Raw genomic sequence first — 23395 nt, 5'->3', positions numbered from 1 at the left:
CTAAGTGAAACAACCCAGTCAATGAAGGAAAAATACCACATGATCTCACTCATTCATGGATAATTAAGACCTTTACAAACTTTTGAACAATAATAGATACAGAGGCAGAGCTGCCTCAAACTGATTGTCAAACTGCAGTGGGAAGGCCAGGGAGGGTTGGGGGACAGGAGGGAGGGGAGTAAGAGATCAACCGAAGGACTTGTATGCATCCATATAAGCATAACTAATGGACATAAGACACTGGGGGGTAAGGGAGGGCAGGGGTTTGTCAAGGGCGGGGGGGAAAAAAGGACACTTATGTAATACCCTTTGTAATACTTTCAGCGGAAAAAAAAAAAAATAAAAAAAAAATAAATTGTCTTTCAAACTGAAAAAAAAAAAAAAAAAAAAAAAGCATACGTTGTTTTCTCACCCCATTTCTGTTGGGTCTTGGAGAGAACAAATGTCAGGCTAATGTGCCCAGGCTTTCTGTCCGTTCTTTCCTATATTTTGGTTATGTATATAATTTGTTTAATTCTTAATAGTGTGAGGATTTCCCCATATTGTAAAATGTTCCTCCAAAACATTTTAAAAAAAAGTATTTATTTACTTTAACTAAATTTTATTGGGGCGCCCTAGCTGGTGTGGCTCAGTGGATAGAGCCTCCGCCTGTGGACTGAAGGCTCCCAGGTTCGATTTCGGTCAGGGTCGCATGCCGGGTTGTGGGCTCGATCCCCAGTGGGGGCTGCGCAGGAGGCAGCTGAATCGATGTCTCTCTCTCATCATTGATGTCTTTCTCTCCTTTCTTCTCTGAAGTCAATAAAAATAAAATAAAATAAATTTATTGGGGTGACATTAGTCAACCTGAACTAAAACATGATTTTTAATGGGTGAATAGTAGTCTATTTAACAGAAATGTCATAATTTCTAATATTTTAAACTTTCCCCTATGTAGTTTCTAATTCTAACTTTTGTTGAGAATGCTAAAATGAACATTGTTGCAAATAACTGTCTCCTTTTGTAAAGAGAATCTTGTGTGTATTTCCATCGGGTAGCTTTTTAGAGGGACTACTTTAATAGAAATGTAAATATAAAAATGCAGCCAAAACCTTGGGAGTGTATCTTTTAACACTTACTGATACATATTACCCCAGTGCTCTGCAGAAAGGTGGTTTCAGTTTACATCAGTGTCTTTGTTATGGGGTGGGGCCACAACATTAGCAACAAAGAAACAGAATTTCCAGAGGGTGGGGCCCAGAAATCAGGATTTTAAAAAGATTCCCAGGTGATTCTAGTGTGCAGCCAAGGTTGAGAACCACTGGTCTAGATGCATTAAGAGGAGGATGGGAGAGTGGGCTGGTTAATGGCACTTAGGGATGAGATTGTCATTAAAAATTCCCTGGGAAGTAACTCTTCCTTGATATTTTAGTTTGTCTCATAGCCATGCTATAAATTAGACCAAGTGGTTATTGATCAATCAGTAATTTTTGAGTACCTAAAGTTTGGCCAGCTTAGTGCAAAATCACTGTCTGCTACTTATTCCTATTTTAGGGAAAAAAGCTCGTACATTTGATTTGGAAGCAATGTTTGAACAGACTCGAAGAACAGCTGTGGAAAGAAGTCGGAAAACACTGGGTAAGAAGTTCAATTATCTGCTGTTTTATTTGTTTTAAATACTGTGTACACCTTACACAAGGATTTTGACAGTTATTATAAGACTGAAAAAAAAAGTCCAAAATTGTTAAAAGCCCGTATGTATTGGTTCCTTTGGAAGCAGAGATTTATTTATCTATTTAATCTTTATTTTTGAAAGTATTACATATGTCCCCTTCTTCCCCCCATTGACCCCCTCCAGCCCGCACCCCCCTTCCTCAGCCTTCACCACCCTAATGTCTGTGTCCATGGGTTATGCATATATGCGTACAAGGGCTTTGGTTGATTACCTCCCACTCACCCACCCTCCCCCGTCTTCCCTCCGAGATTCCGCACTCTGTTCAGAGTGGAAGTAGAGATTTAAAAAAACACACGGTAAAAGTTGTATCTAAATAGGGTAAGAAGGTCTGAGTGCTAAAGTCTTTTAGAAGTGTGTGCTATGAACACAAGGATGCTAAATTAATATATGAGATTCAGAATAGCAGTTTCTTTATTACCTCTCCTTCCACCTCTATTTAATCCTCATTTCATTTTTTCTTTCCTGCTTACAGCGGAACCAGTATTTGGAAGGCTGGGCGAGAGGTAGCTCTCAGAGCTGTGTGCACCGCTGACTGTTGGCCCAGACAGTGTAGGACATTGAGACACACAGCGACTGTGGCTGCTGCTGTTGAATCCCTGCATAATGAGCTGTATCAGACACTTAACGAAGGCCTTAATTTCCAGACTCTCTTTTTTGATAGCAGGTGGTTGCCAACTCTAAGTACGACCACCTCAGGGTCTTTGAAGGAGACTGACTCCACACTGCTTTCTTTGGAACTGCTTCAGATCGTTCTTACACTGGATAGAGTGGAAGGGGCTAGAAATCAGACAGGACTCCTGGAAAAAATTAGTTGAATGCTGTTCTTGTCATTGTTGGTTTTAAAATATAGCAGTAATCCTATATAAAAGTGTAGTATGCAAATTGTCCCCTCGACGGGGAGGTCAGGTCTTCTGGGAGTTCGACCAGGGGGCGGGGCCGGCCGGGGGAAGGGAGGGAGGCTCTGGCCTGTAGGCCAGGCAGGCGGCTAGCCAGCCGCTAGGATCCCTAGCAGTGCACGGGCCTCTAGTATTTAATATTTGGGAAGTGAGCTTCATATGAAATATTTTTGGTCTCTGGAAGAATAACAGTTTGTTTTTATTATGAAAAGATAGCTTTCTACATATACTATTTATTGTGTGAAATTTCAAACACACAAAGTATAGTAATAGAATCCCATGTACCTATCACACAGATTTAACTACTGTAATAATTTATGGCCAGTGTTATTTCCAGGTAGTGTGCTAACAAGCAAGCAGTAAAGGCTGTCCTTCATAGCCCTTTGGAGAGAGGTGGGCTCACTGTTAGATAAGTGGTGCTCGTTAGATAATTTTGATATTGAAGCCACGTTTGGCTGCCCACTGCACAAAATCCAAGTCAAGAGACAGGCTGGTGGATGGAAAAAGTGGTTTATTCAAGTGCTCAGCTTGAGAAGATGGTGCACTCTTGACACAGGCAGGGTTTTTTCTAAGGAGGGAGGAGGAAGAAGGAAAACAACAAGGAATCAAAAGAAGGGGATTGAGAATTTTCTGTTGAGGGGGCTACATGCAAGTCAACACATTCTGTTCAGATAACTGGTTGAAGGCCAGCAAATCTCTCAGAGCTGTAATATCTGGAGGTCTAAAGGTTGGAGTCTGCTTCTTTTGAAGTTAGTTCCTAGAATTCTTAAGCGAATAGGCTGTTTATCTGCAGTCACATATTAGTTAACAGACCATCATTTATAGCAGGGGTGGGGAACCTTTTTTCTGTCAAGTGCCAGTTGAATATTTATAACATCATTCATGGGCCATACAAAATTATCAGCTTAAAAATTAGCCTGCTATATTTGGTCAAACATTTTTTTTTAAATATTTTTTTTATTGATTTTTTGCAGAGAGGAAGGGAGAGGGATAGAGAGTTAGAAACATCGATGAGAGAGAAATATCGACCAGCTGCCTCCTGCACACCTCCCACTGGGGATGTGCCCGCAACCAAGGTATATGCCCTCAACCAGAATCGAACCTGGGACCCTTCAGTCCGCAGGCCAACGCTCTATCCACCGAGCCAAACCGGTTTTGGCTGGTCAAACATTTAATTAACTCACCCCTAATGCCTAATGCCTTGACAGGGCCAGACCAAATGATTTCGAGGACCTTTTATGGCTCATGGGCTGGATGTTCCCTACCCTTGATTTACAGAAACAATGTCAAAAAGAATAGTAAGGTGGGCTACAATTTTAGTCTTTAGAAAGTGTGGTCATATCAGTTGTGGAGCCTCAGTTCACTGCTTTGGGACCTCGTAGCTCTGTTACTTAACTTCTCTGTGCCTTAGAGTTATACCATGGAATACTCTAATAGGAAGGATCTCTTACCCTTTGAGACAGCATGGAGGGACCTGGAGAGTATCATGCTAAGTGAAATAAGCCAGTTAGAGAAAGACAAGTATCCCATGATCTCACTCATATGTGGAATCTAATGAACAAAATAAAGTGATGAACGGAGTGGATCCAGAGACATGGAAGCTTGGAATAGAGTGCGGAATCTTGGAGGGAAGGTGGGGGAGGGTTGGTGGGAGGGTGATCAACCAAAGAACTTGTATGCATATATGCATAACTCATGGTCACAGACAATAGGGTGGTGAAAGCCTGGGGTGGGAGGCGAGGGCGGGCTGGAGGGGGCCAATGGGGGAAAAAGGAAGACATATGTAATACTTTCAACAATAGGGATATAAAGGATAAAATAAAAAAAACTTGGTTTGGCAAAAAAAAAAAAAAAGGTAAACGTGGGTAATGGATATGCTCATTGACTCCATTTGGACAATCCTTTCACAGATTATATGTGTATTACATCATCACGTTGTATACTTTAAATGTTCTTACAATTTTGTCAGTTATACCCCAATAAAGCTAAAAAAAATAATAGTACCAACTTCAGAGGTTGTTACAAAGATTAAAGATTACAGGAAGTGCTTAAAACAATATCTGGTACACAGTAAGCTCCATGTACTAGCTGTGAATTTTTAAGTTGAGGCTGACACTAAGATGCTTTGGGTTACTTGCAAAGAAGTTATAGAAGACCTAATTAAAAATGGCTCAAATAGGAAACATTTAGTATCACACACGACAGGAACTCTGGAGTGGGGCTCTTCCATCCTCTGAGTTCTGACATGAAGGACGAAGTTTTTCTCCCTTTTCTGCTTTGCCACTTTTAGGGTATTGGCTCGTCCTAAGCTGACTGTCCTCATGGTCCAAAATTGTCAGCAGAATTTTGTTGCATGCAGATGACCACTTCTGTGGGATGAAAGGAAACTGTTTTGTGTATCACTTTTTAGGAGGAAGAAAACCTTTCTCAAATGTACCATCAGCTGGCTTACCTTCCAGTCTTACTGGCTAGTAATAGTATGGCATACCAGCTCCAAACACCGCCACTGAAAGAGCAGTATGGTTGACTTGGAATTGAAATTCACCCTGGGTGGGCAGAGAGGGGCCCAGCACCTGAAGTACAGTGCTGCCTCCTACCTAGAGAAAACGCTGGCTTTCTTAGCAATCAGAAGGTGAAAATGTGCCTTGGTGTTGTTTCCTGATTAGGGTCACAACTGTCCTGAAGACCTGAGCCTAGAGTCCAGGTGTCCAAATGTGGTATCCCAGTGTCCCCCAACCTCGCCCTGGAGGGTATGGAAAGATTACTGGAGAAGCTGGGTGACAGGAGCCAAGCAGGCCCACTCTTAATTTTGGACATTATCCTATCTTTAAATTTTTTTCAACTTTCCTCCAGCTATCAGAGTGTAGAATTGTTGACTCCTATCAGTCTACCGGAGAACACACACACACACAGACACACACACACACACACACACACACACACACTCAAAAACCCAAAAACAAAAACAAACATGAGCTAGAGTTGTAGCATTAGCTTTGCTTCTTCCTGGAGAGTTTTATGTTTCACAACTTCTTACCTAATAATAGACAAACATGTAAATTGACCATCCCTCCACTTTGCTCACCAGCCAATCAGGAGATTATGCAAATTAGCCCAACAAAGATGGCAGCTAATTTGCATACGTAGGGGCGAAGCGGCAGAGTGAAGACTGAAGGCTCTGTCTGGAGTGAAGGCCTGGGTCCCAGGTGCCAGAGGAAAACTGGTGCCAGCAGCCAGGGGAAGGGAAGGCCTATTGCACAAATCTCTGTGCAACGGGCCTCTAGTCTATATAATAAAAGCCTAAGCGACCATTATGGTGGAACGACCAGAATGACTGGTTGCTATGATGCGCACTGACCACCAGGGGGCAGACACTCAACGCAGGAGCTGCCCCCTGGTGGTCAGTGCGCTCCCGCAGCCAGAAAGCCAGGCTCATGGCTGGCGAGTGCAGTGATGGTGGCAGGAGCCTTTCCCACGCATGGCAGCACAAAGGAGTAGTAAGCCGAGTGGTAAGGAGTAGCGAGATGGTGGGCGGTAAGGAGTGAGAGGGGTCCTGGATTGTCAGAGGATGCAGGCCGGCTGAGGGACAACCCCCCCCCCCCCCCCCCCCCCCCCCCCCCACAGTACACAGATTGCTGCCACAGTACACAGATTTTTCACACCGGGCCTCAAGTTTGAAATAAAAGACTAGTTAGTTGTGGACATTTGCTGGTTATCTCCTTGTTTCTCATCCTTCATATCCAAACAAGGGAAGACTTTGAAGAGTACAACATTCTAATTAATAAGTGCCCTTTGATACTGCTTAAGTTTGGGTGTATTGTTTTGCCTTATTAAGGAAAAAATGTTAAAGATTATCTCGGGCTATTGAAGATGGTAGCAGGTGAGAACCGGATTCTTCATATAACTCATTTACTTCCTGTGTATTCCCCATTGTAGAGTTTGATGATCAGAGGAAAGAGATTAAATTTCCTTGGATAAACTTTTGTCTTTCCAAAGTAAACAATTCTACAAACCTAATATAATTGACATTTTCTCATGATTTTGGTAGGAAGTCTCTGACCAAAACTCCAGTGTGGGAAATTCAGAAATGAACAAAATGCTGAATTTATGGTTTAAAGCAATAAAAATAAAAAGTGAAATTACGTGGGGATGTGAAGAACAGCATAGGAAATATGGTAAATAATATCGTCATAACTATGTATGGTGCCAGGTTAGGTACTTGAAATATCGGGGGAACACTTTGTAAAGTACATGGTTGTTTAACCACTATGCTGTACACCTGAAACTAAAGTAAAATAATATTGAATGTAAACTATAATTGACAAAAAAAGTAAAAAAGTGAAATTACATCAAATCTTACCATTGAACACTTTTTTACTTATCCCCTTCCATATCTTTCTACAGAGTCCAATCCAGGTTCATAGTCTAATCACATGCTAATTTTATTGAGCATATTTGTTAATATTTTCCAAGATTTGTACATTTTTTTATCATTACTTGTATTGGCTATATTTTATACTAGAGGCATGGTGCACGACATTTGTGCACTGGGTGTAGGGGGGTGTCTCTCAGCCCAGCCTGCGGCCTTTCACAGTTCAGGAGCCCTCAGGGGATGTCGCTGCCACAGAGGCGGGAGAGGCTCCCACCACCGCCACTGCACTCACCAGCTGTGAGCTGTCAGCCTGACTTCTTTTTTTTTTTTTTTTTTTTTTTTAATATATTTTATTGATTTTACAGAGAGGAAGGGAGAGAGATAGAGAGTTAGAAACATTGATCAGCCGCCTCCTGCACACCTCCTACTGGGGATGTGCCCGCAACCAAGGTACATGCCCTTGACCGGAATTGAACCTGGGACCTTTCAGTCCGCAGGCCGACGCTCTATCCACTGAGCCAAACCGATTACGGCTGTCAGCCTGACTTCTGGCTGAGGGCGCTCCCCCTATGGAAGTGCACTGACACCAGGGGGCAGCTCCTGAATTGAGCATCTGCCCCTGGTGGTCAGTGCACACTACAGCGACCAGTCATTCCACCATTCAGTCTATTTGCATATTAACCTTTTATTATATAGGATTATGTTGATATAGAGTAATTCACTTATTTTCCCAGTGTTGGGTATTTATGGTGATAATTTTGTTGCTTTTAGTGATAACACTGTTACATTTTTATGGCTGTTAATTTTCAACCTTCTTAATAACTGACAAATTTTGAAGTTTTAACTGTTGGAAATTTATTTTTATCTTTTCAGAGGCAAGAGAAAAAGAGGAAGAAATGAACAGAGAGAAAGAATTAAGAAGGCAAAATGAAGATATTGAACCTACATCTTCAGGCTCAAATGTGGTCAGAGATTGCTCTAAATCATCTTCCAGGTGCTTGACTTTCTCAAAAGGGTTCTATTAAACGATCATTTTCTAAGTGTTCATAACACAAGTTAGGCAAAGTTCCTGATATTAAAAGCTTGCATAACTTCTCCCACTTTAGGCAATAGTATATGTGCAGCTGAAGCGATCACCCACTTTAGGCAATAGTTTAGTATCTCCCTACGATCATGAGAGGGTCCTTGTCACACTGAATCAGTTGAGGTTTTCTGAAGTTTTCCAGATGCAGTATTGAAATCTGTGCCTTTTTTTGTAATCCTCACCAGAGGACACTTTTTCCACTGATTTTTAGAGAGAGAGGAAGGGAGGATAGGAGGGAGAGATTGAGAGAGAGAGAGGTAAGAGAGAAACATTGATCGGTTACCTCTGGTATGTGCCCAGACCGGGAATTGAACCCACAAACTTTTGGTGTAAGGACAATGCTCCAACCAACTGAGCTACACAGGCAAGGGCTGTGCTTTTATGATTTGTTTAAGAAATGAGTCCTTAACTCTGTAGTCATTATTTCTGGTATTTTCTTCTAAAGTTTTATTTTTCATATTTAAGTATTTAAGTAACATAAAATTGTGGATAATCTGAAGTTGTCATCCAGTTCTTATTTTTTCCTTCACATGGATAATCAATTTTGCCAGCCTCTTTATTTTGAATGTTTAAAATTTTTTATTTAATAGACTTTATTTTTAAGTGCAGTTTTAGATTCATAGCAAAATTGAGCAGAAGGTATGGCGATTTTTCCATATGCCTCCTGCCCTCATACATTTATAGCCTTCCCCGTTATGAACATCCCCCACCCAAGTGGTACATTTGTTACAGTTGACGAACCTACACTAACACATCACTATCACTCAGAATTCATAGTTTCCATGAGGGTTCGCCTTTGGTGGTGTACATTCTATGGTTTGGACAAATATATAATGACATGTATCTCTATTATAGTATCAATCAGAATGGTTTCACGGCCCTAAACATCTTCTTGCTCCACCTGCTTATTGCTCCCTCCCTGCTGTTAACAATCTCTCGTTTTTTGTTTCTTTTTGTTTTCATTGATTTTAGAGAGGAAGGGAGAGGAAGAGAGAGATAGAAGCATCAATGATGAATTTGCTTCCTATGTTGCAATTGTACAGCTATACATCTTATTTATTGCTTAGCTAAGCTGTCTTTTAAAAAGTCGGCTGAGAAAAAAATTAGGATTTGATTTTTAACTGTCTTTTCATTTAATACATATTGTTTGTCAGGATATGGTTCATATGTATATGTTTAAAAATATATTTCATTGATTTCAGAGAGGAAGGGGGAGGGAGAGAGAGAAAAAGATTAATGATGAGAGAGAATCATTGATTGGCTGCCTCCTGCATGCCCCACACTCGGGATGGAGCCCACAACCCAGGCATGTGACCTGACCTGCAATTGAACCGTAATCTCCAGTTTCATAGGTCAATGCTCAACTGAGCCACACCGGCCAGACTCTGGTTCATATTTGGTACCATATTGAGTCAAAGGCATTTTTAAACATGGAATGTGTTCTGTTTTCTGTCAGGGATATTTCTGGACATAGTTTCATGGACTTTGTTTTTCAGAATATTGAAAATATGTTAAGGATTGTTTATTTTTTTGGCTTGTGTACATCAGAAGCAAAAAGACAGAAATGGAGTTAGAAGCTCCATAGAGAAGCTGATGCATTCCATCCAGTTTCATGAGGGTATTAGGCCTGCATAATCAGCCATGAAATCAGCATGGCTCCATGCAGTTCTTAATTCAATGCTTTCTTCTGAACTAGTTAACTCAGTTAAAGCATGGATGCTAAGGATTAGCATTTCAGTTTAGAGTTCTCTGTGGCTTGAATAATTTTGCATTGAGAAAGTCTGACTTCTGAATCATTACAGCTGGAAAACTGATTTAATCACAGGGAGAAAATTTGGGAGTGTGAATGCTTTAATACAAATTTATTCATTCCCCCAACCATTACTTATTTGTTGACTATCTTGTGGCTTAGACACTGCTTCAGGCACTGGGGATACAGCAGCTAGCAAGTCAGATGGAACTCTGTGCTCATATGATTGTGGAGATATTGTAAGGGATGGATAACAGATTTAAACAATAAATAAACACTCAAATGAGATAACTTAGCATGTAGGTAATAAAGATAATCAAAGTAAGGTAATTGAGGTCATAGTGACTGATAGGGTGTGTTTGAAAGTTTAGAGGACCTCTTTGAGGAGGCGATATTTGAATTTGAGGAGACCTCGATGAAGAGAAAGAGGCGGTATGCAGTCAGTTCCAACAGAGGGCGCTGCCAGGCAAAGACCCTCGGGCTGAACCAGGCTTACCCTACTTACTTAGGGAGCCTGTGGGGCTGGAGCTGTTGCAAGAACAAAGGGAAACTCTATAGAGGTTTGCTAGCTCCTACCTTTGTATAAGGAGAGCATGCATGTGAGAATGTATTCCTTTCAGTATTGAACCTGGATAAAAATTAAAAGAAAAATTCGATTTACGCCAGGCATCATTTGGGTGCTAGAGACATAGCAATGAACACAAAGGAGAGAAAGTTTTGTTTTCATGGAGCTTACTTACTGGAAATACTTTATTAGAAGGCAGTGACACTTTTGAGTCCTATAAAATATTTGATAGTTTAATTGATATAATTATGAATGCAATTCTCAACCCTTTGGGATGGGGTAGGAGGTGGAGGGCTGGTGGATGGTGGTAGCTTCCAGAATGCTTACAGGTGTTTGATAAAGACCTTACTGAGAGTGTGTGTTAGTTCTCTGGTGTGCTGGGTAGAAAAACAATAGAGAATCAATATGATACTTCTCTGAATAAGATATTTTTAGAATCCCGAATGCTACATTTAGCATTTTAGCAACTCAGCAAACTTGGATGAAACTGAGAAATAATTTGTATTTCAGAAAATATATTGAAACATTCTGGGAATAATATTAACTTTCTTACATGACTGGCCTTATCTACCTTTGGTGCAAATAGTGATTGGATTCAAATATAGTAGAGAGTGGTTTTTTCCTGTGGATGTAGTGCCTTGCAGTTTTTCTTTCACATCCCAACTGTTCTGCTGGCCCTTTATGAGGAGCCATGGTCTACTGGGCCTCGAATGTATAATTGCTATGGCCTTTATTTCTGACTTTAATTTATGTGTAGGTAAGATAAGTAGGTAAAATAAGTTTTTTAGTATGTTCTTAAAGTGAAAACAATTTTAACACTCAGCTGTTAAAGCAGAGTTGGGGTTTCCTGAGAAATCAGTACCATCTCTAGAGTGTGCTTTGTTGCCGCAGAGGCAAAGAGTTCTGTGTTTGTATTTTCAGTGATACAAGCAGTAGTGGAAGTGAAGAGAGTTCTGATTCCTCTGATGATGAGTTGATTGGCCCTCCTTTACCCCCTACCATGGCAGAAGAACCTGTTGATCGTATGGAGCAAGCTATTGGTCGTTTACCTCCACCTCTTCACGAGGAAGAGGAAGATGGTGATGATGATGATGATGATGGTGGTGATTCAGAAGAGGAGGAAGTAAGTATTTAAGAATTCAGTGGAGTAGTGTCTTTAGAGTAATGTAGACATCAATTCCCTGCTAGACTGTTATCTGTTATTTATAAGTGAGAGCAAATTAAAAGGAAAAAATCTGAGTTACTGAAAACCCTTGTTGAAAGAACTGTAAAGGATGTACTTCAGGAATAAAGAAATAGAATTCAAAAATAATAAATGGAGGGTCGGAAGCAATGTGTTAAAAAAGAAATTGATTAATAAACATTTTATTAAATTTATGTAAGCCTTGAGTGTAAATAATGGTAATGATGAATAAATTTGAGGATTTAAAAGCAAAATGGATCTAAAATTATTCTGGAAAATAATGTGGAAGATAAGATAGTAGAATCAGTTCATTTTGAAGTCCTTGTATTATTTGGAGGAGACTAGAGATATTAGTTAACTTCAAGCAAAATTAGTTTAAGTCAAGCATGTAAATTGCATTTTTAAGAATAACTGTTCAAAGAATAGAAGTAAATTGTATAGCTTCAAAAATAGTAAAAGGAAAAAACATAAAGGAAACCATTCGGAACAGAGAATGGAAGACAGGTGTTGGGAGCAGGAAAAATTTGCTGAAGTGAAGGCCAAAATCTATGCAAGTGCATGATATGGTGGTGAAATGTCATGTGATTAGTGTATGGCTGAGTTTGCTTACTAGGGGCAAGTGGAAAGATGAGGCTGATGAGGTAAAATTCAGAGAGCAGTACATAGAAGTACTTTCTGGAGGAGCTGGAATTTGAATGAGCCTTGTAGAGGGTGACATTTTGGTAGACATGGTGGGGATAGGTCACATCCTGTCTATATAGAGTGAATGGCAGGAACAAAGCCACAGTGTACAAGAATAGATTCAACACGATGGGAAAATTCAAGTTGTCTAGAATAGAAAGTTGATAAATAAAAAGACCAGACCTTTGACGTGGAACTGATGTGTGAGTAAACCTAAAGCGCAGCTATGCAGAGAAGTAAAAACATGCCTTGGTATGGGGCTCAGAAACCCATTTGTAAGCTTTAGCTTTTCATGGCTCTAATGAATGTCTGTCAAGAGATTAACAGCTTGCTGGGTTGTTTTTATAAGATTATTTGCATTGATTCTCAATGGAAAGAAATCATTGTCTTTTATATGATGTCTTTTATTTATTTATTTTTTTCCCAAGTAAAATTAGGCTTTTATTTTTTGTTGTTGTTGTTCTTTTTTTTAAAAAAATTAAATCTTTATTGTTCAGATTATTACATTTGTTCCTCTTTTTTCCCCCCATAATTCCCCTCCTCCCAGTCCCCGCCCCACCCTCTGCCCTCACTCCCCACCCACTGTCCTCATCCATAGGTGCACGATTTTTGTCCAGTCTCTTCCCGCATCTCCCACACCCCTTTCCCCCCCAAGAATAGTCAGTCCATTCCCTTTCTATATCCCTGATTCTATTACAATCACCAGTTCATTCTGTACATCAGATTATTTATTCACTTGATTCTTAGATTCACTTGTTGATAGATGCATATTTGTTGTTCATAATTTGTATCTTTACCTTTTTCTTCTTCTTCCTCTTCTTAAAGGATACCTTTCAGCATTTCATATAATACTGGTTTGGTGGTGATGAACTCCTTTAGCTTTTCCTTATCTGTGAAGCTCTTCTTTGTTGTTATTTTCTGCCCTTACCACTTCACCCGAACTCTTCTCACAAAGATTTCCAGTGACTAACTCCAGATCCCCAAACCCAAAGGCCCTCCCGATTCTCATTCTGCTCCTCTGCAGTCTTGGACAATGGTGACTTCTCCTTCCTCGAAACTCTTCCTTTGGCATTTCTTTATACTCTTGGTCTGCGGCCTGTCTCTTTGTTTATTCAGCTGATATTTATTGAACACCTCTTAAGAGTTGAGTACTTTCCAGGTGTTGGGGACACAGCAGTGAGTAAAGCAGGCAAACCCCTTCTCTGATAATGCTTGCCTTTTGCTAGTCTCCTTTACTACTTCCCGTGCCTCATGCTTCTCCAACCATGAGCATTCCTGGAGGACGTGTCCTTGCTTACCTTACCATTTCACATTTGTCCCGAGGTGAGTTTCTTACGGCTTCTGGTCCTCATGACTCCTGTTCACTCAGAGCAGCTGAAGGATTGCCCCATCTCATTTGAACGTCAGGTCCAGCTTTCTAACCCCTCATGAAGCAGGTCCACATTTAAGCTCTAACAGTATTCTAAATTCAACATCTAAGGTCAAACTTTTATTTTCTACCACTTAGCTTGTCTCTTTGCCTCTAGGATCTTTCATTCCAATCCCCTTTTCCTCTCTGCTTCACGATTAAACTATTTGTAACACGTGTCACATTGCAGATAATAGCACTCATTCCCTAAATGAGTGAAAATAAATCACCACAGCAGCCAGGACTCCATCTGGGGATTCCAGAGTATAATTTGATTATTTTCTTGCTCAGAAACTTGCAAAGCACTGAGACAGTCTACTGAGCAGGAAAGCGGCCAAGTTCACATACTTGAGTGGCTAAATATTTCAGCAAGTATTATTGAAATTAATGGAAAAATATTTTTTAAGATAATTTTTTTTTGACCCAGTGGTTCTTAATCTTATTGTAAGAATCACCTTTGGTAATGAAGAAATAAGCCTGCTTAGGCTGTGTAATCTGGAGATGGACTCAGTAGGTCTGGGCTGGACCCTGCCTCAACACCTGCAGTCTGTGTTGAGCAAAGGCTCTGCAGGTAAGCCATTCCCCAGTCAACCTGTGGTAGCACCTCTTCCCAAGAAAATGACTTAACGTTACAAAAGGATTTCCAGTCGGACAGCTAGCAGAGAAAATGCATTTTAAATGGTTTCACCTCATGGGAATGAGCCCGTGTAGTGTAGCAAGCTGTACTGGAAATAAATAAGCAGTGTTTCCTCAGTTGAGTGATATCATTTTTATTTTATTTTTATTTTTATTTTTTAAATATATTTTATTGATTTTTTACAGAGAGGAAGGGAGAGGGATAGAGAGTTAGAAACATTGATGAGAGAGAAACATTGATCAGCTGCCTCCTGCACACTCCCTACTGGGGATGTGCCCTCAACTAAGGTACAAGCCCTTGACCGGGATCGAACTTGGGACCCTTGAGTCCGCAGGCCGACGCTCTATCCACTGAGCCAAGCAGGTTAGGGCTGATATCATTTTTAAGGCTGTTTTACCTGCTCGCTGGTCTCTTTTAGTGTTTTCCACAACTTACTTATGATTTGTCCCCATTTAGCACCCCATTCTATAGGAATTCAGAATGTTTTTCAAGGATATGCCTAATGTTTCATCAATATCCAGTGGTCAGCAAACTGTGGCTCGCAAGCCACATGTGGCTCTTTGGCCCCTTGAGTGTGGCTCTTCCACAAAATACTGACTTCTACGCATGGGCCACCAAGTTTCAATCGCACTGTACGTGCACGCCCGCACATGGTATTTTGTGGAAGAGCCACACTCAAGGGGCCAAAGAGCCTTATGTGGCTCGAGAGCTGCAGTTTGCCGACCACTGATATAGGCTAATTAATAAATAGAAGGTCTGATTTGTAAATGTATCCGACCTCACCAATTCCTATTTGCCCATTAATTTTCTCTGAGAAAGGAGTCTGCTAGTTTTGAGTAGATACTGATAAAAAATTTAATGTTTCCTTCTCATTCCTCCGGGCTCTGCTTGTTAAAATTCTGTTCAGCCTTTAGGGGCCTTTTCAAATGTGATTTCCTCCAGGCAGCCTCTCCAGTTGCCAGCTGCATGTGTTACTTCTCAGGCCTGTTTCTGCCTTCCATAGCAAACTTAAACCGTTGTCCTTGTTAAATCATTACTTGTGTGCTTGTCTTAACTCCTCTGCCTCCCCTTTGCAGTCATATGTCATGACCTCAAATATAGGGACTTGGCCCTACCGGGTTTGGCTCAGTGGATAGAGCGTCGGCCTGTGGACTGAAGGGTCCTGGGTTCTATTCCAGTCGGGGGCATATGCCCTGGTTGCGGGCTCCATCCCCAGTAGGGGGCGTGCAATAGGCAGCCAATCAATGATTCTCTCTCATCATTGATGTTTCTATCTCTCCCTCTCTCTTCCCCTCTCTAAAAAAAAAAAAAGAAGTAAGAAATACAGGGACTTGTATATAAGTTATATAGTAACTTTGAAAAGCTTACAACCTCTAGTGCAGTGTTTTTTATATAATACATACAGAGTAAATATTTGTCAAGTGGAATGGAGCATATTTGGTTTTTATCATTGAAAAGTTTATTTTATGACCTTTGAGAGTGTTTTCTCTTTGTGACGTATGAATCCCCAGTTTTTAAATGGAAAATGGAAGTAGGATGGAAGTGTGAACCGAGGAAATGTGAGCATAGAAAGGTAACTACACACCTGTTTCTGTAAGGACCATTCTATGTGCCTTACCCTAAGCTTATACTTTCGTTAGATAGTGTTTTAATAATTATGAGAGCTGCCCCACAGTCCAGTTACATTAATTAGTTAATTTAATTGTATAAAGTATAACTGCTTATGAACCTGCCTGCCAAATGAGATCAAAGGTAGTTGTAGTTTTCTCTTCTTTAGCAGTCTCACAAAAATTTTTGAAAAATGTGATGGTTTTTATTGAGATGCAATTTAAATGCAGTGTGTACAGTACTTTAAGGGTTCAGTTTGATGAGTTTTTGACAATTATATGCACAAGATATAGGACATTTCCATTACATAAAAATAATTCTTTATGCCCCCTCCCAGTAACATAACATTTTTTAAAAACAGATCATGATTATATTTAATATACAAGTTTGATACAACCAAAAAGTAAAACACTAGAGTAAAATAGTAACAAAAAACATGGTATTTTATTTGCAATGCATGAGAAATGGTTAACATCTTTAGTCATAAACAAGCTCTTAAAAACCAGTAACAGAGACACTATAATGCCAAGAAACTGGAAAAAATGAAATGAAATAATACAAGTGGTGATTAAGCATTAAGCATATACAATGATTTTGTTGAGCAGTGATGAAGAATAATTTTTCTGCAATATCACAGTGAGCAGAATAGTAACATAACTTTTTAAATATGAGTTTTTTTTTTTTTTCGCTTAAAGTATTACAAAGGGTATTACATAAGGGTCCTTTTTTCCCCCCCACCCTTGACAAACCCCTACCCTCCCTTACCCCCCAGTGTCTTATGTCCATTAGTTATGCTTATATGCATGCATACAAGTCCTTCGGTTGATCTCTTACTCCCCTCCCTCCTGCCCCCCAACTCTCTCTGGCCTTCCCACTGCAGTTTGACAATCAGTTTGAGGCCGCTCTGCCTCTGTATCTATTATTGTTCAAAAGTTTGTAATGGTCTTTATTATCCATGAATGAGTGAGATCATGTGGTATTTTTCCTTCATTGACTGGCTTGTTTCACTTAGCAAATATGAGTTTTTGATAGCACTAGAATTGGGAGGAAAATATCAGTTTTCCAAAAGAACATAATTAGTAGGTACATTCAGAATTATAATGCTTGATTATGATTATTATTTATTGATGAGAAATAGACACACAGAGAGAAACATCCATTTGTTGTTTCAAATAATTATGCATTCATTGGTTGATTCTTGTATGTGCTCAGACTGGGGATTGAACCTGCAACCCTGATGTCAGGATGATGCTCTAACCAACTGAGCTATGCAGCTAGGGCCTTATTTTTGTGTGTTTTTATATGCATTTAACTTCAGTTGTTGGTTAGTAGTTGGACTAGTGTTAGTGTTGAAGTCCTTGGTTTGGGAATGTTAATGTATATCATGATTTCTTTTGATGACAAACTTCCTTTTCACTCATTCTTACTTTATTCCAATTTACTTACATACAATACTATTAATAAAATTGTTCTTTCAAATATAATACAAATGAAAATCATATGCAAATCATTATTGAACTTTGTCAAACTACACCAACTATTAAATAACTCAAAGTATTTAATAGTTGAAGGTTTATTATTTTTTTCTCTGAATTTAATAAGTGAATAAAAATTTAAGTGGGTAGGGTCAGAGAGAAGAGGTGAAAAATCATTGTTAAATCATATTTATTACTTCTACATAATTCTGTGTGGGTTTTTTTTTTTTTTTAAGGCAGAGAAGGTTGTAACTTATAATTAAATGGAGACTTGGGGATTATTGAGGATTTTCATTATCCTTGCTATCCTGTTTCCCAGTACTACAGAAAACTGAAAGTTGAATTTTATGACTGTAACTGAAGACTAGACGTAACAGTGACTTTTTAGTTGTGAGCACCTGTTTTCCATGAACTTTCTCTGACTCCCTGGCTGGCACGTTCTGTGGTGGGGAGTCCAAGTTGGGGCCACCACTGCACTTCTGTGACTTCTAGCCCGAGGCTCCTCATCCCTTTGGCATTGGTCATTGCCAGCCATCTGTATCAGTCAGTTTCTTTCCCTCAGGCATGGGGAAGGTTTAAGAGTAAAAAATGGGAAAAAAAACAACAACCCTCTATTCTTAGTTCCCAGGAGTTGATATGAGAATGAGAATATTCATGTAAACACTAAACATAGGGATTGACCCATACTAAGCACTCTAAATTGCTAGGTTTTATCATTGTTTTCATCATCATCAACAGTATTTGATTAATGACTAATTTTAATTTAACTATAGCTAATTGGAAAGAAAAAAATTTAAAAACATTGTGATTTTAACTTCAGAGAAAATCAATGTTCTTTAAAACAAAGAAATTTAATTACATGTGCAAACTTCTGTCAGCAGAGGATGCTAGAAGCTCTATTCCAAAATCCAGTGTGTATTCCTTACCATTTTCAAATTGGCGTGTGAGGGAATTCATTCTTTACAATGGACACTAGGGGGCAATAGAGGCATTTTAGCTTTGTCAGGAATCCACTTTTTTTCAACTGTCCTGTCTATAGTGGAAGGAAAAAAAAAGAATCTTAAAACAGGATGTGCTACAAGTTGAAACAAGTGATGTTTACGTTGTGATTAATGCTAGAATAATTACTGAAAAAAAAAGAAGAGTGCAGAAAAATTCTTTATATTCTTTGATGGTTTGATAGTAACATAAAGATATTTCTAGGTGTTTGCTTTTTTTTCATTTTTGATTTTGTCTTTAAGCTTTTTAGATCAGTAACAGATTCCTGCATAGGATAAGGCTTAATGGCAGTAATATTAAGGGTAGCCTCTTTATAACTTAAGATTTAAGTCTATGAGGTAGATAAGAGGTTTATTTTTCTGATCACCAGAGTAATTCAGTCTTTTAAAAACATGTACCAGCTCTTGTTACTTCCCTGCTTCCCTTGTCATGTTTCTGTCAGTAAACCCTCCCATTTCTTCCAGTCATGTTGTTAAGAAATCAACGTTTCTTGCCTTGACCTCTAAAACCCTGCATGACTTGGCTCTTCAGATTTCTCTGACTTCATTCCCTTCACTCTTCTCTGTCCACACTGACCTTTCTGTTTTAACAACTCTGTATGTTCCCTCACGGAGCCTTTCTTTCTCTTTTTTTAAAAACATGTTTTTTTATTAATTTCAGAGAAGAAAGAAGAAGGAGAGAGAGAGAGAAACATCAATGATGAGAGAGAATCATCAATCAGCTGCCTCCTGCATGCCCCACACTGGGAACTAACCCGGCAGCTTTTTGGTGCACAGGAAGATGTTCTACCAACTGAGCCACTCCAGCGGGGCATTATACTAAAAGTTTATTCACTATTTGAAAAGTGCCTGGCATGTATATGCTGTTACTATTATTATTTATATCCAGTAGATGGAAGGAAATAGAGGTTCCAAGAAGAAGGGATTTTTCATTCTTGCCACTAGTAAGAGACAGAATCCAAATTCTTGTCCTCTTCTTCTTGCCCTGTCTCTTTAACGCAGTAAGAGGTTTTTTTTGAGTAGCTGTTTAAGGGTGTGTGAATTGGAATATCCCATGTTACTTGTCAGTTTTGGAAAATTGGATTATAGAGTAAGAATTTTGCTAAGTAATATTCACTTCCAAGGTTTTCCAGTGGAATATCATTTTTTAGGTTATGGACAGTATCTTAAGATGTTTCTACCATGTAGCTCAGCAGTAGTACCATGCTGTAGTCAGACTGTGCACTTGTGTTGCAGTGAATTGACAACCTCAGAAACCTCTCACACTTTAATGTGCATGCAGATAGATCTTTGGGGACATTGTGAGAAAGCAGATTCGGATTGAGAAGGTCTGGGGAGAGGCTTGAGATTCAGAACTTCTTACAGGTTCCTGGGTGATGTCCCTAGTGCTGCTCTGTTGACCGCACTTTGAGTTGCAGGGCATTTGAGTACATTTTTAGCTCCTGTGAGAACTCTGGAGATAGCAAGCTGAGAGTCTTGTATTAATCTTTGCTCAACTATTAAAAGGCGCTTTGTTTCCCAAATGAAATATTCTAACAAATACTTTTTCTTTGTAGACAGAGGCTAAGGACTTCAGGCTTTCAAGGGATAATTAGTTCAAGTTGGGAAGATGTGAGAATGTTTAAATCTTTGCCACCAACACAATAGAGTTGGGGATTTTTTTAGTACTAGGTCAAATGGTAAACCTCAGGGACCCAGTCTGAGCAGGTGAAATTCTTCTTCTTCCTTTATAATTGTAAAAGGTGTAAAAGAAAGCATTCTCTTTAGGTGGGGATGAAGGAGGGGGAGGGAGGACTTTCAGTGTAGGGGTCCTAAAAAGCCAAGTTGCTCCTTCTCAATTCTGTTATCGCCAGCCACCCCCTTTCCTGGCAAGCTGAACCCCTCTGTACTTTCATTCCTACCTGGAATGGTTAATGCTTTGGGTAAGGGTGAGCTCTTACGTACTTTAATAAGTAATGAGTGAAAAATAGATGTCACTGCAAATCATAGGAATATTGCTAGGTGCTTTAGAGATTAGTATAAGAAAAGTTTATTTACTTTTAATTATATATGAAACTTTTTGTTTTTTAATGATAATTTTTTTATTTTCCAGCTTTATTGAAGTATAATTTACAAATAAAAGTTGTATGTGTTTAAGTTATACAACGTGATGGTCTGATATATATGCACCTTGTAAAATAGTCACCACAATCAAGTTAATTAACATATTAATCACCTCACATAGTTACCTTTTCTTTTTTTGGGTGTAGTGAGACCACTCAAGTTCTATTATCTTAGCAAATTTCAACTATATAATGCAGTATTTTATTTTATTTTATTTTTTTAATTTCAGTTTATTGCATGAAGGAGTTACACTAGTCCAAGTTAAAAGCAGACCCCAAATGGTTACATTATTCAAGCTGTGAGGTTTTTAAACTTGTGACAAGGGACAGAAGGGACAGTATTATTAACTATAGTCATCAAGATGAACATTATATCTCCAGAACTTAATTCATATTATAACTGAAAGTTTGTAGTCTTTGACCAGAAACTTCTTAAAAACATTAATTTTATAAACTTAACCTGGAATCATAAGTCAAATGTTATAGAAAGTGTCTAAAGCAAAATGTGAATATTGTGAAAAGTTATTGTTACTAAAGGCAGTGGAGAGCCAGTGAATATTTTCAATGAAAAATGACCTTTTCATGGAAAAAGTAACATCATGGTAATGAGCAATGTGGAGGGAAGTTAAGAAGATGTACCACATGGAAGGATCTAGGGTAGTGTTCATAGTTCCAGATGTGAATACGCTTAAGGTAAACCACGCAATCGTAGAATGTCATGAATTACCTAGCCTGACTCTTTCACTTTTATAAGTGAAAAAGCTCAGGTTCTACACAGTTAATTACATAGTTTGGTTTAGATTTCAAGTAATAAAAATCCTATATAATAAAACCCTAATATGCAAATCAACTGAACAGTGGAATGACCGGTCACTAATATGTGCACTGACTACCAGGGGGCAGACACTCAACGCAGGAGCTGCCCCCTGGTGGTCAGTGCACTCCCACAGGTGCCACTCAGCCAGAAGCTGGGCTCATGGCTGGCGAGCACAGCGGTGGTGGCGGTAGCCTCTCACGCCGACGCGGCAGTGCTAAGGACCCCTTGGCAGACATCCCCCCAGGGGTCCTGGATTGCGAGAGGGCACAGGCTGGGCTGAGGACTCCCCGCTTCCCCAGTGCACAAACGTGCACCGGCCCTCTAGTAAGCTTATCCTATATAATAAAAGGGTAATATGCAAATCGACTGAGCGGCAAAACGACTGGTCACTATGACCACCAGGGGGCAGACACTCAATGCAGGAGCTGTTCCCTTCTGGTCAGTGCATTCCCACACGGGGAGCGCTGCTCAGCCATAAGCTGAGCTGAAGGCTGGTGAGTGCAGCAGCGGTGGTGGGAATCTCTCCCGCCTCTGCAGCAGCGCTAAGGATGTCCGACTGTGGTTTAGGCCCGCTCCCTGTCAGGCAGACATTCCCTGAGGGATCCCAGACTGCTAAAGGGCGCAGGCCAGGCTGAGGGACACCCCCCCTCCTGAGTGCACGAATGTCGTGCACTGGGCCTCTAGTAAGAAATATAAAACTTTAGGGTGGTTACCAGAGAGGAAGGGAGTTGGGGGACTGGGTGAAAGAGGTGAATGTATTAAGAAGCACTAATTGGACGGTACAAAATAGTCATAGGGATGTAAAACCCAGCATAGGGAATATAGTAACAATCCTATCTAATAAAAGAGCAATATGCAAATTAACCATCACTTTGCGATAAAGATGGCAGTGCCCACAGCCAATAAGGAGGGAATATGCAAATTGACGTGGCAAAGATGGAGGCGCCGGCTGGAGCCAAGGAGCTGGCAGAGTGGGCGGGAGGCTTGGCTTCTTTGGTCGCCCCAGCTGGCTCCATGGCCATCGCCCAGACAAAGCCATAGTGGCAGGGTCGAGACAGAGGGGAGGGCAGTTGGGGGTGATCAGGCCAGCAGAAGGGGGCAGTTGGGGGCAATCAGGCCATCAGGGGGGCAGTTGGGGGTGAACAGGCCAGCCGGGGGGCGTGTCAGTTGGGGCCAAGCAGGCTGGCAGGGGGTGGCAATAGGGGGCGAGCAGGCCAGCAGGGGGGGCCAGTTGGGGGCGAGCAGGCCGGCAGTAGGGGGCAGTTGGGTGTGATCAGGCTAGTGGGAGGGACAGTTTGGGGCAAGCATGTCGGCTGGGGGGTAGTTGGGGGCAACCAGGCTGGTAGAGGGGGCAGTTGGGGCTGAGTAGGCTGGCGGGGGGGCAGTTGGCGGTGATCAGGCTGGTGGGGGTCACTTGGGGGCAATCAGGCCAGCAATGGGGGGCAGTTGGGTGAGAAGGCCGGTGGGGGGGGCAGTTGGGGGTGAGCAGGCTGGCATGCAGAGTGGTTAGGGGCGATCAGGCAGGCAGGCAGGTGAGCGGTTAGGAGCCAGTGGTCCCGGATTTGCGAGAGGGTGCAGGCCGGGCACCCCCCACTCCCGTGCACGAATTTCGTGCACCAGGCCACTAGTATTCGAATAACTATGTATGGTGCCAGGTGGGTACAGGAAATATCAGGGGAACACTTTGTAAAGTGTCTGATTGTCTAACCATCATGCAGCACACCTGAAACCAATACAAAATAATGTTGAAAGTAAACTGTTAGTAATTGAAAAAGAAAGTAAAATAAAAAAAAAATGTTTAGGGTATTAGGAAATGATAAGGCATGTCATGGTAGCTGCTGAAAATAAATGTGTCCGATATAAATCCTGTTGGCTTATTACTGCCCATTGTTGTGTGGTAAACAGAAAATTGTCTTGTTTGTATTTATTGATAATGTCATGGAGTTTAAAAACAATAATATAATCCTAATATATAAAATCCCAGGGTCTGTAACATCCAAAATGACCAAAGGCTCGACCGACCGGAAGTCAGCACTGACTGCCGCTGCTGCAGGCGCGGTGACCCAGCACTGACTGCCGACGGGGCTGTGGATCAGGAGAGAGAAGCA

General features: G+C 40.6%; 1 protein-coding gene across 1 annotated transcript in view; it reads left to right on the top strand.

Moving 5' to 3' along the window:
• WDR70 (WD repeat domain 70) overlaps positions 1-23395 on the top strand; it is a 197018-nt gene that overhangs the window by 2002 nt on the left and 171621 nt on the right. Inside the window, exons 3-5 of the mRNA XM_070411814.1 lie at positions 1531-1614; positions 7853-7973; positions 11300-11501. Of these exons, the coding sequence (XP_070267915.1) occupies positions 1531-1614; positions 7853-7973; positions 11300-11501 (407 nt within the window). The remainder of the gene's footprint in view (positions 1-1530; positions 1615-7852; positions 7974-11299; positions 11502-23395) is intronic.

The sequence above is a fragment of the Myotis yumanensis genome, unplaced genomic scaffold (assembly GCF_028538775.1).
Source record: "Myotis yumanensis isolate MYYU_CA2020_CCGP unplaced genomic scaffold, mMyoYum1.0.hap1 SCAF_4, whole genome shotgun sequence".
Lineage (NCBI taxonomy): Eukaryota > Metazoa > Chordata > Mammalia > Chiroptera > Vespertilionidae > Myotis > Myotis yumanensis.
Note: the sequence above shows the minus strand (reverse complement) of the source record. Positions and strands in the feature narration are given on the sequence as shown.